This window comes from Jaculus jaculus, chromosome 5 (assembly GCF_020740685.1).
Source record: "Jaculus jaculus isolate mJacJac1 chromosome 5, mJacJac1.mat.Y.cur, whole genome shotgun sequence".
NCBI classification, from domain to species: Eukaryota; Metazoa; Chordata; class Mammalia; order Rodentia; family Dipodidae; genus Jaculus; species Jaculus jaculus.
The window spans coordinates 39,120,975-39,134,522 of NC_059106.1; the positions used below are offsets into that span (position 1 = coordinate 39,120,975).

General features: G+C 51.0%; 1 protein-coding gene across 1 annotated transcript; it reads right to left on the minus strand.

Moving 5' to 3' along the window:
• Window positions 1-1,760: 1,760 nt before the first annotated feature.
• Lrrc47 (leucine rich repeat containing 47) lies at window positions 1,761-13,426 on the minus strand. Its single transcript, XM_004657704.2, has 7 exons — window positions 12,812-13,426; window positions 6,289-6,744; window positions 4,504-4,620; window positions 3,299-3,414; window positions 2,772-2,874; window positions 2,542-2,631; window positions 1,761-2,412 (listed from the first exon to the last, which is right to left on the minus strand). Exons 1-7 carry the CDS (start codon window positions 13,424-13,426, stop codon window positions 2,164-2,166), a joined length of 1,746 nt encoding a protein of 581 aa, XP_004657761.2. The 3' UTR covers window positions 1,761-2,163.
• Window positions 13,427-13,548: the final 122 nt, after the last annotated feature.

A 13,548-nucleotide genomic window follows, 5' to 3' on the forward strand; every position in this document is an offset into this window, starting at 1 on the left:
GGTAGGTCTGAGGGCTTGGACATGTCAGGACCTGTTGTGGCCTTATCTTGATTACTCACCTAAGGACAAGGCCTTGGACTCTTGGGGGTTACTGCAGCTGCTGCACAGACTTGTTCCCATATTCCCTGTGTGGAGCCTGTTCTCTGAGCACTGGTATGTTCCAGACCTGTGGACCCTTGCCAGGAACATTCCCAAGGAAAAGTGCAATGCACCCTGAGCTGAAGACGGCTAGCACAGGAGCAGGTGTTGCCTTTGAGCACAGAGAGAAGGCAGGCCAGGGACCAGAAGGCTGACCCTTTGTTGCCCTCACACTGACAAGTAAACTGGAGGGTCTTGGCCTAGCTCATCAGGCAATGCAGGTGTGTCTAAGGAGTGGGTGGAACTGTTCTCGGCTTCAGGAAATGAGTTTTGAGTCTTCTTAGTTAGTCTGTCATGAAAGCCTAGACCTCAACTCTAGACATGTCTGTCCCCCACTCTTTGGCCACCACTGGGGTATGGGCAAGAAAGCTAAGCCCCTTTCTTGAGCCAGTGCAGACGAACACTATGTGACTGCGTGTCCTCTGGGAAGGTTCCAGGGCTGGGTCCCCAAAGCCTGGTGGGGCCCTTGCCAGGAGCAGCTGCAGGCACAGGGCAGGAGGGAGCAGGTGTAGATGATGAGGCAGCAACATGGAGGTGAGACAGGGAAGAACAGTTCAAAGCCATGTTCGATGTGAGAGGAATCAGCTGGGAGGGAAAGGAAAACAAGTGACTGAACTTGTTGGGAAGTCCAACACTCGAGCTGGCACTGTGATATGCCCCACCCTGTACCTCAAAAGCCAGTAGGGTCCCCCAGGCCACCCATTGTCACTTTTCCAGTGTCTTTAGAAGGTCCAGCCACACCTTCAAGGAGCTACCAGAGGCCTCAAGGTGCTCCTGCGACCAACCTCCACTGGTGCTGCCTCAGTGCCGCTCGCCCATGTGTGTCTTGTCCCATGACTCCAAGGGCATGCTCCCCCGACGGAGGTCCCAAGCTGGGAGGGAATGGATGTGGAGGCAGTTTTGCGCAAGCCACTGTGTGAGAAGGGGCTTTGTGGAGATTCCTGCACCAGCCAGGAGACAGCAGTGCTCAGGCTGTACTGTGCCATGGGCATTAGGGAGATGCTTCTCAAGTGCTTTCGTTCCAGTTGGGTAGGCAAAAGAAAAACCAAAATTATCGAGGCTGTCTGCACACTTCACTGAGGGGCTGGGATGGTGGTGGTTCTGACAACTCGCAGCTCTCTTGCATAGGTGTAAAAAAAAAAACTTTCTACACAACACAAAAACAATCCTTTGAGATCAAAGGCTACCAAATAAGAATGTGAAGCTAAAAGATAAGATGTCTGTCCTGCTACCAGACAGTAAGGCATGTGTCACCAATGACTGTGCAGCTGGCCAGGTCTTTTGGACCAAGTACGTATGTGGGGCGCACAAGCCAACACACACGCAGAGACAGGGTGTACAGTGTGACGACCAAGCTGGAAGCCTGCAAGGACCACCCACTGACCACCAACAGTCTGCAAACTGCCTTCTTGTCCACTCACTGAAGCCACACACCTACCCAGAGTTGCGTTGGGGTACCCACTGTGGCCAGGGGTGGATGCAGCAATGATTTCCAGCCACCCATCACTCCCATCCCTTGGCCCAGCTGTGGGAGGTGGGAGCTGCCAATGCCCTGATTAGGACAGCTTGCCTGGAAGATCCTGCAAGCATTCTGCTAGAAACTCAGCCACTACCAACTCACATAAGGTCACATGAAGACTTCTTTGTTGGTAGAAAATGACACAAGATGACATAAAAATCCTACATTGTAGAGAAATTACCAGAGTTCAGTAAGATGCATGACTTTACACCTGCACATTCACACCACACTTAAAAGTCTCCCACGTCACCTGCCACATCTACATGATTCCAAGCTATTGGAATAGGCATTTCCAGCATTTCCGTGATTCTCTGAAAGTTAATCACGTTAGTGCTGTAATGAGAAGACACCACCACTTTTGGGTGAACTCGCCTGGAGAAGAGACACCCTAAAATACAGAAGTGACGAGGAATTGGATAACTTAACATTACCACACACACCTCCACAAACCCACCCCGGGCACACAGCACAGCCTGCTGTAGGCACGGGGGCTGAGGTCTGGACTGTCAGCGAATCACTGTCACGTAGGGAGGGGTGGTGGTCAAGTCGGCCTTGGAAGGGTACACCACCTTCAAGCTCCCCTCCAGGTCCACCACGCGGACCTGCTCCACCACCAGAGGGCACTGTCCATCCTTCCCAGCACTTGGATTTGTTCCAGGATTAAAGAGTTGTCCGGAAACTGCATCTGCTTCTGTGTCCGAGAGTGAGCCTTCCTCTTTACTTTCTAAAGTGCTTCTGTTCAGTTCTGCCATTTTCTGCAAATGAAAATCATCTTAAACTGAGATGAGAGTTGGCAACTAACAAGCAAGAAGCAGTTGTGTAAAGGTGGGTGGGGAAACAAAGCCACCTGTTATGGCCACGATTCTCAGATGGGGACCACTCACCAGAATGAGGGCATCCATGATGTCTTTACAGATCTGCAGACTCGCAGCACTTGTTACTTCCAAGAACAAGGCACCTGTCGTTTTCTTTATCTTAAAAAGATTCCAGAGAAAGATAAAGTTATCAACAGTAGACTCCAGGCAGCAATGAAGACATCTATACAGGTGAAAACCCCGAACTGAGAGCAGCCTTTACGGTGGGACAGGCAGGTCCACGTGTAGGACACCCGTACCTTTGTCTTCTCACTGTTGGTGATTGGTGGGAAGGAAATCACGTCTCCATCTGCATCCACAAGACAAGGGTAATTCTCCTTCCCGTCCAGTAAGTGAAGGTATCTGTGTGGGAAGAAATGCAGATGATTGCAGGATGACAACACCTGGCTAGTGGCTTCACTCAGCAGGTAAAGCTGCACACACAAGTGCCACATCCAGACACAAGCTGAACACACTTTGGAGACCAAGTGTGTTGGAATGGCATCAGGGTGCTTACTGTCCCATACCAGCACCTGTCCAAAGACTCAGAGGAGCAGGGGTGGGCAGAGGGATAAAGGACACAAGTCTGTATGAATGGCTACCCTGCCTCTGAGAAGTGGCACACCACTGATCCTCTAATGGACTGGCCACACCCCTTTTGAAGCACGACTGGGGAAATTAGCCCCCCTCCCTTCCCGTACTCGTAGGAAGTTGAGGAGCTGTGGCAGCTTCAGCAGCTCACGGGCACAACTGATTCGGCGCAGGGTGTTGCACACAGCTCCCCCACCTGTGCAGCCCTGATGTGCTCTGCCTCTTCCTCTGCTTCCTCTGCTCCTCGGCCTCCAGCTGTAGTTGCCGCACCAGCTCCTTGGCTTTGGCTTCTTTCCTTCCCAAGGGCACAATCTGTGGGGAGAAGCCCAAGAGCATGCTGGGACCCTTGCCCTAGCTCTCCATCTCATCCTCCTGAGCCTGCCTTTGAGCGCTGGGATTCCTACCTCTCCTACTCTTCAGCTCTAGAAGGGGAACAAGCTGGCCAAGTCTTCAGAGCCAGGGGCAACACTGCTGAAGCCAGAGCCGGCCACTCATGTCCCATGTGATCAGTGTGAGACACTGAGGCTAGCTGACTTTTCATAAGCCCGGAGTGGTCTACTCTCAAAGGCTTTGAAACTGAGTTTCACCTTAACCAAGCTGGTACACAATAATGCTTCTAAAACTCTGCAGGTGCTGCTCAGAAAGCCAGTGGGGAGATGGCTCAGCTGCCTCAGTTGGCCTGGTCAGTATAGCTGGCAGCAGACCCCCACCCCTACCAGGGTCTGTACTCATGGCCCCAGCTTGGGAGTCAACAGCCAGGAGCAGCACTGTGATGCCATGGCTCATGCTATAGGCAACTTGACCACATTGTTTTGTAATCAGGGAATAAATCAACATGTTTGGTTCAAATTTAGTGAGCAGTAGACTGGGGAGACAGGTCAGTGGGTATAAGTGCTTGCCACTCAAGCATGAGGATCTGACTTTGGCTCTCCAGTACCCATGTATTTTAAAAGCTCAGTGTGGTGTCATGTGTCTGTAATTCCAGTGTTGAGAAGACAAATAGGGAATCCCTGGGGCTCACTGGTTAGCTGAATCAGTAATCTCTAAACTCAGTGAGAGACCCTGCCTCAAAGAATAAGGTGGAAAATGAATGAGGAGGTCAGCCAATGGTAACCACTGGCTTCTACATGCAAGTATGTGCACCCTACACATGAGCCTATACACCTACATCCATGCATGTCCACCACACTCATGTCAGAAAGAAAGAAGAGTTAGTGAGCAAGGGAAGGAAATCACGTCCACTGTCTGTCCCTGTGCAGGGTGAGTGTCTGGATGACTACACCCAGTGGCCATTAGAATGGGGGCCGACAGGCTACTTCATCACCTCATCCACACAAGCTCTGGGGCCCAGTTTCAGTCCAAGTCTAAGGAAAAACTCAGACACAAAGAAGCACATGGCACCTTGAGGTCCTGGGGCGGCCGAGCCATGTACAGCAGGGGTCCACGCACGGCCTGGAGGTCATGGGTTGCAATGGTGGCTGCTGTTCTCTTCTCACAGAGGTCATCATGGAGCTTTGTCTACAACAAGAGCAACAGGAACAGGTGTCAGGTGCCCCGATTTCATCTAGGAGGCTCTCCACTTCAACCAGGAGGCACTCAGCAGCCTGCAGGACCCTCCTGGCTTCCTTCCTCACCTTCACAAGACAGCACCTCACTGGAGCCAATCACTGCCAGCTAAATTCTCCTATTTGTGCACCAGCAGCCTTTCTCTTCTAATTCTACAACACAGTATTTGAGACTTCAAAGCACCCATCTTTAACTAAAATTTCTGACTGAAAACAAAAGTACAGCTTGAGAAGAATCACTTCAGCACATTTCCTCCCACAGGTCTGATTGGAGTTCTGCAGCCAGTGCTGGCATGGCTGAGGGGACACTGCCTGCTTTCTCTCTGGCACCAACGCAGGCCTTCCTTGCCTAACTCAGCTGCACACAAATGAAAAGTAGGTGCTTTGTATTTTACAAGCCAGGAAGGTGTCACAGATAAACAACCCATTAGGAGGCCAATCCAGCCCAAAACTAAGCAACTCAGTCATGTTAAGAACATGTTGTCAAGAAATGACAATTTTTGTCTGGTGTGGTGGCATACTCCTTTAATCCCAGAACTCAGGAGGCAGAGGTAGGAGGATTGCCACGAGATTGAGGCCACTTTGAGACTACATAGTGATTCTAGGTCAGACTGAGCTACAGCAAGACCCTACCTCAAAAAAGAAAAGAAAAAAAAAAAAAAGGAAAAAAGAAGAGATCAAAAAAAAAAAAAAAAAAAAGTGGGGGCATGCACTGACAGTGTCCTGTGCACTTGGCTGCTGTGGCTGGAACAGCCTGCTGGGCGCCCTGCTCCATTGCTCTTCTGCCACTCTTGAGCTGCAGTCTCTGATCTCTGACCTGGGAGCCTGCCTGTCTATTTTAGGAGCCCCAGCAATTCTTCAGTTTCTGTTCTGCACAGGACTGGGATAACAGATGCATGTGGCTATGTGCAGCTATTTATGTGGGTCCTGGGAGTCAAAAGCTGAGCAGAGTCTCAGGCCCTCATGCTTGCAGAGGAAGTGCTCTTAGCTATAGCCCAAGAAGTCACAATTTTAATGTCTTACATAAAATGAACTGTGCAGGGCTGGAGAGATGGCTTAGCGGTTAAGCGCTTGCCTGTGAAGCCTAAGGACCCCGGTTCGAGGCTCGGTTCCCCAGGTCCCACGTTAGCCAGATGCACAAGGGGGCGCACGCGTCTGGAGTTCGTTTGCAGTGGCTGGAAGCCCTGGCGCGCCCATTCTCTCTCTCTTCCTCTATCTGTCTTTCTCTCTGTGTCTGTCGCTCTCAAATAAATAAATAAAAAATTAAAAAAAAAAAAAAAGAACTGTGCACTTACTGTAGATAGCAGACAATCTTCCAAATATCACAACCTCAAGGAGCACCTGGCAAGAAAGTTACTTCCAGAAAGGAGGGCAAACTATAGCAGCCAAGTGTGGAGGAGCTGAGAAGGGGGTGCTCTGGATGGCAGGGGCCTGGCTCCCCACAGCTGCCACTGGGGATGGGCAATGAGCTTCCTCCAGTGCAGCTAGGGCCTCCTGTGCTTTCACTGAACTGAGGCATGTCAACTGCCCCACTGAAATCCTGCCCAGCATCACTTCTCTGACTTGACCCCAGGAAAGTCCTAGCATGCAGTGTCCCCAGGTCTGACAGCTGTGTGCCCACCTGGGAGGTAAGGAAGCGTTTGAGGGCATTTCCGGGCTGCAGGTCCATGCCTCTCACAACAGCCCCCACGATGTAGGGGCGCACGTCCTTGACCTCTGGGCTCACTTTGACCATCAGGGGTGCTGGGTTCTCAGAGATGTGCAGGACCCTGAGCAGCAGCCTGGCCGTGTCTGCCACCTCATCCTCTCCCTCACCACTCTCTCGCCGCTGTTTCCGGTCTCGCTTCTTCTTACGGCTGTCCTCCTTGTCGGCGCCCTCTGTCCGGCCCTTGCCCCGGCAGCCCCGGCCACCCCCACGCAGGTACTCCAGAATGGACTTGGTCTGGCAGCTGCCAACCATCTTCTCCAGGCGCTTGTCTCGAAGTTTGTTTCCTCGGAGGTTGATCTCCTTGAGCTTGGGGCAGTCAGCCAGCTCTGTAGGGATCTCACTCAGCTGGTTGTTGGAGAGGTCCAGTGTCTGGGGGGAGAAAGTGAGAATGGTTAGGGCACCTGGGCCTGAGCAGGCAGACCACGTGACAAAACCATTCTCCTAACAAGATACTTGCTTTGGTTGTATCCTCCTCCCCTCCTTGATCCCACAGAACACCACCAATTCAAGAGCTCTTCTGACTACGTACCTCACTACTGATTAACTATAGCAGTGACAACAATGATGTCAAGCTTTCAGACTAGTCACTAGGTTGGAGGACAGAATGTAACCCAGAGAGGTGTCAGGGCACAGAATGTGGATTTGCTTCAGGGACAAACCAGAACTTCCAATCTGAATAGGTTCCCCAAATAGGGCTCAGCTATTTCTTTGACTTAAATGAGCCAAATAAGAACGAACACAAGGACTGGTACGATTGTTCCGTGGTTAAAGGCACTTGCTTGCAAAACCTGATGGCCCGGGTTCAATTTCCCAGTACTCATTTAAAGCCAGATGCACACACAGAGTGGCTCATAAGTCTGGAGTTCGCCTGCAGTGGCACAGGCCCTGGTGCTCCCTTTCATATTCTCTCGTCATACAAATACTTTTTTTAAAAAGCAAAAGAACACAACATTCCTCTCCTCACACTGGAGTCCAAAATCCCCAGTGGCACACTGCCAAACCACTTTACTCTTTTCAGGAGGGAGGATTGGCAAGAGCCACTGTGTCCATGTCAGACACTCATGGAGTCCCTGTGGGACTGACAAAAGCTGCTGCTACAGATGTGAGAGAGCACACAGCCCCTTCACCTTCATGGCGTGTCTTTCTCGGAGCCTGGTGGCAGAGGCCACATCGGTTCTGTACTTCTCTTTCCGGATGGGTACCCTGCCTCGGCATGTGTAGCTTAGCAGCAGACTTGGTAGCCATGGATAAACACATTTTCCTCCGGTATACTGGAGAATTCTGGCTGCCCTTACTCTTTGCTAGCTGATGCCCAGACCTGACCTTTTGGGAGAGCCTTATGGGAGATCTGAGGCCACACCTCTGTGCTCAGAGAGTCAGGACACAGGGGTGCTGCATACCAAGTGGACAGACATGGTTTATGGACAGCTAAGTCCCAGTCGCAGGGGGTGTGGAGGTGGGAGGCAGGCGAAAGATTTCACCTGGACAACAAGCAGGAGGGTCTCTGCTATTCAGAGACACCATCTGCTCTGTATGGTGGGACTTCTCAACCTCAGCAGGCTGCCCGAGGCTGGAGGACAGTGGGAAGGAAAGACTCAGCTAGACACAGGGCTGGGACTCTGAACATGCTGCCAGAGGCAGAGCAGAAACTGTGAGGAAGTGGACAGCTGAAAAGCCAAACAAGAAACCAAGCATCTGCCTGTCCAGAGAGGAGGAAGAATCTAGAAAGAAGCCAGGCTGCTGGGTAAGAATGCATGGCCAACTTGTGCATGCAGGTGCCTCCTGGAGTGAGTCAGCCACCAAGCACCACTGCAGGCCGTGGTGTTAACCTGAGCAGCTCAGTCTGTCCAATACAGGCTTCACTGTAGGTACAGCATCCCTTATCCAAATGCTTGGAACCAGAAGCACTTCAGACTGTTGAATATTTTCATACATGCAATGAAGAGTCCTGGGGAATAGAACCCAGGTCATGTGAAACACTAGTCACTGTCACCTCATACACATGGAGCCCAAAGGTTAAGTTCATTCTATTTAGTGTAGAGTTATTTATTGTGAGGTAGGATGTCACTGTAGCAAAGGCTAGCTTCTGAGGGGCTGGGCTGATCTGAGCACTGGTGCCCATGCCTCTTGGAGGGCCCTCTGCAGTACAGGAGCATCACCTCTGAGTGGGACACCTACTGCACGCACAGCGGTGAGGGCAGCATGAGGTGATGCCTGCAGCAGTTACCGTCTCCTTGCTGGGACCAGACACCTGACCAGAAGCAGCTATGGAAGGGAAGGGTTTAATTCAGCTTACAGTTTTGAGGTGAAGTCACATCACAGTGGGGAAAGCAGAAAATTAACATGTCACGTTAGCAACAGGGAGGTAGCAGAGTAAGTGAGCTGTCTGTGAACACCCAGTGGGCTGGACTAAAAACTGCTATCAGTGACACACCTCCTCCAGCAAGGCTCCACCTCCCAAAAGCTCCACAACTTCCCAAATTGCCATCAGCTGGGACCAAGTATTGCAAACAAATGAGCCAATGGGGAACATTTCATGAAAACTACATTCCCCCTCTAGCTACCATAGACTCATGGCCATCTCACAATGCAAAATGCATGCAAGCTAACTTTAAAAGTTCCTATAGTCCTTACTAGTTCTAACAGTGTTCAAACAGACAAGGGAACACCTCGTTCTCATGGACCACACCCTGACAACAGCTGCTGCCAGCCTGAGAGTACAACCACTGGCAACAATGGAGAGACCAGAACTGGAGAAGGGATTTATTTACCTAAGCTGCTCTGTCAGACACACTTCAGTCTTTAAGAGTCCATGTGTGAGAGCAGTAGAGGTCCAGTCCTAAGGCCAGGGAGAAAACCCCAAGGGGGTGTCATTGCTGACTATGGTGCTACACTGACCACCTCAGCAGAAGACATGCCACAGGCCTGGATGACAGCAACTGCACATGAAGGCCAGAATGACTTGCCTTTAACTCGTCACTACAGTCCCAGCCTACTGTAGTGGTCACTCCAGGTTCTCAGATCTCGCCACAAAGAAGCCAAGCTCAACAAGTCTGAGGCTAGTGCGATAAAGCCAGCCCCCTTCCTCAGTAAGCAGTCAACATGGAGGCAAAAGACAACAGAGGGGTCTGGTGAGATGGCCCAGTGGTGAAGGCATTTGCCTGCAAAGCTGAATGACCCAGGTTGGATTCCCTAGGACCCACATAAAGCTAGATGCACAAAGTGGTGCATGCGTCTGGAGTTTGTTTGCTGCAGCTGGAGAGCCCTAGTGTGACCATTCTCTGTCTCTTTTCTTTCTCTCTCTCTCTGTTTGCAAATAAAATAAAAATACTGAAAAACAAAACAAACAAAAAAAAGACAAGCCAGGTGGTAGTGGTACACAACTTTAATCCCAGCACTTGGAAAGAAAGAGGTAGGAGGATCGCCTTAACTTCAAGGCCACCTGAGACTACATAGTGAATTCCTGGTCAGCTTGGGCAATTATCCATTTAAACTATGTTGACTTCACTCTCCACTAGAGAATCTGTTCTTTTTCAGAAGGTAGCAAGACTGGAGGAGATAAACTACTCCGCACATGTCAGCCAAGCCCCAGCTGAATCCAGAGGCATGGGGAGATGAACAAGAGTGCTGCTTCCATTCTGTCCCTGATAATCAGTGCCAGGGTGTAGAAGACAGACCCTGAGGATACTCAACACCTACCAAAGCAGAGATCCAGAGGCTCCTAAGAGCTCATCACTGAAGTAGACTTAAAACTCACCTACCACAGCTCAGGGAATTTTGTGGAAGAGAGGACAGAAAGATTATAAGAGCCACAGGTTGAGACATCATGCCCAGAGGCATTCCCTCCCCCACAAAATAACTGACTACTACTCCCACAGTGCAACCACATAGGGAATACCTGCAGCCTCACTGAGGAGCATCTCCAATGGAATGGGGACAGGGATGAGGGAGAGAAGGTACCAACATATGATGTGTCCATACAAAACATCTTGTTAGTAATAATAATAAATATAAAAGAAGACTAGCCATCAGGGAAATGCAAATTAAAACTACATTGAGATTCCCTCTCACTCCAGTCAGAATGGCTACCATCATGAAAACAAATGACCAAAAATGCTGGCAAGGATGTGGAAAAAGAGGAACCCTTCTACACTGTTGTGTAGTGTTGGTGGGAATGCAAACTGGTCCAGCCATTGTAGAAATCAGTGTGAAGGTTCTTACGACAGCTAAAAATAGATCTACCATATGACCCAACTATACCACTCCTAGGCATATATCCTAAGGACTCATCTCATTTCCTTAGAAGTACGTGCTCAACCATGTTTATTGCTGCTCAATTTATAATAGCTGGGAAATGGAACCAGCCTAGATGTCCCTCAACTGATGAGTGGATAATGAAGATGTGGTACATTTACAAAACGGAGTTCTACTCAGTGACAAAGAAAATTGAAATTATGAAATTTGCAGGAAAATGGATGGATCTTGAAAGGATTATATTTAGTAAGGTAACCCAGGCCCAGAAAGCCAAATGTCACATGTTCTCTCTCATATGTGGATCCTAGCTACAAATGATTGGACTTCTATGTGAGTTGGAATAAAACTAAGTAGCAGAGGCCAGTAAGCTAAAAAGGGAATAGAAAGGGAAGAAGAGAGGGACTTAATAGGATGGCATTGTATATATGTTAAGTAGAAGAACAGATTAATGGGGGTGAATAGGCCTAAGTAAGGTCAGGGGAAGAGACTGAGTAAAGGAAAAATGGAGGGAGTGCTATTCAAAGTCTAAGAGGATATGAGTAAGTCATATGGAAGCCTACTGTTTTTGACCATGGAACACCCAGAAGCCATAGATTGTTATTAGAAATTTTCAGTGGAAAGGGATGGAATACCATCCAGTGAGTTGTTGGGCAAGGAGGTCCCCAATGCCCCCCAAACATTACAGGTCACTGCTGAGGCCTTTGGTTTCCCACCAGGAATAGATGGTAAGACCCTATTGCTGAAAACTCTGCATGCTTGGGTTGCAAGGCCACTGAGAAATCCTGTTGGAGCTGAGCTGAAAACCTCCTCCCTGTAGACCAGCTGACAAAAAGCTGGAAAAGGCTATGCTGCATGCAGTTCAATGAGAGAGAAATCACCAGCGAAGACACTCAACAGTGGAAACTGCAAGACTTAAATTTGGCCAGCCAGGCCAAATGAACCAACAGGTGCAATAGTGGCATGTCTGTTACGGAAGAAATCAACTGCTCTCTAATTGGACTGGAGGCCCCGCTCCATGGGAGGGAATACATCCCTGATACTGAAAACCTACAACAGGGGTAGTCATGCACCCTAGGGGTATAATGTCTGCTGGTGTCTGGCTAAATGTATATGCTATGCTCACCGAACTTCTCTTAATGTTCATACCCATACATTAATGCTACTCTCAACTTTGGTTAGAGAAGCTTCTCTTTACAGATGGCAGTGACCTTGGGATGATTCAGAAGGCACCATGGTGTTGAGAGGAAGTGACAGAGGCATACTCAGCACTGAAATATCTCTATCATACCTTCCAAGGCTCAGGGTCCATTGGGGAAAAGGTGGGAAAGAATGTAAGAGCCAAAGAAGGGTAGCACTCCTTACAACATGCTCCTCCAGACACAAAATGGCCTGGGTATTTATGACCTCACAGTGCCTGACACCACCTACATAAGACCATCATAATAGAAGGTCTACTTCCTAAGATGAACACAGGAGGTCACAGAGAAAACACCCCTCTAGTGTTAGGTCCATGGCTCTGCACGTTTTGCCCCCCACTCCCTTCTCACTTCAAAGATTTAATGGGCATCTGTTGGAAGCCCAGCACTGTGCACTTGAATGCACAATGGGCACACCAATCCCCTGCATGATGATGTTTGGCTTGGACAAGAACTTCAGGAAGACCTGCGCAAACTGCTATCAGAGTGAACGCTGTACAGAACACAACATGCCTCATGAGCAAATTCCAACCCTTTCACTTTTTTATGTCTTGTCTGATGCCTGGTCACTTGGAGGCTCACTCAGTTTACAACTATATACCAAGAAGCTAGACTGCTCTTGACCTGCTTCCGACCTGAGAAGCCAAGTTGTTAGAAGCATTTTTTAAAAAGTCTTTTCAGAAGTAGTGGGCAGGGAGAGAGCATGGGTGCACCAGGGCCTCTGGCCATGCATGCGCCACCTTGTGCATTTGGCTTTAGGTGGGTACTGGGGAATGGAACCCCAGCCAGCCTTTACAAAACCAACTAAGCCATCTCTACCGCCCTATAACATTTATTTTTTTAAGTGTCTCTTGTCCAGAGACTATTAAATGCGCTGCTCTAAAAGGGAAGGGGAGCCGGGATGGGTTGGCTTCAGAGATGATGTCACCACTCCAGGGCCCATGAGGGGCAGAGAGGCTCCCTCCCCGCCCACGGTACCCGCTGACCTTGAGCGAGGCCAGGTGCGCGATGTCGGGGCTGAGTTCCCGCAGACAGTTGTCGGCGGCCGACAGCTCGCTGAGCAACGGTAGGGCACCGGGGCGGAAGAACTCGGCGGGGAAGGCGTCCAGGCAGTTGCCGGTGAGGTTGAGGCTCTGCAGGCGCGGGGCGCAGCGCGCCAGGTCGGCGGGCAGTTCTCGTAGCCGATTGCCGCTGAGGTTGAGGCTCTGCAGCTGCGGGAGACCGGGAGGCTCGGCGGGGCCCAGGCCCTGGCCCGGCGGCAGCGCCTCCAAGGCGTTGCCCGACAGGTCGAGGATACGCAGCGCGGGCAGCGGGCCCAGCTCGGGACTCAGGCCAGGGCCCAGCGCGTTGCGCCGCAGCACGAGGCTGTGCAGCTGCGGCAGGCCCTGCGCCAGGCCTGGCCCGGGCTCGCGGAGGCTGCCGCAGCCGCTCACCTCCAGGTAGTGCAGCAGCGGTAACGTGAAGAGCCGTGGCGGCAGCCGTCCACCCGCGGCTCGCACCCGCTCCTCCAGCCCGGGCCCGGTGAGCAGCAGCTCGCGCCTCCGCTCGCGCTCAGCCAGCTCCAGCTCCGGCCAGGACTCGGACACAGCTACCGCCGCCATGGCCCCGCCACCGCCCCCCTCCCCACGCCAATTCCGGGGCGCGTGGGGTCACTTCCGGCCTACGCGGGAGGGCGGGGGAGGAAACCATAGAGGGCGCACCGGGCTGCTAGAGCGCCGCGGGG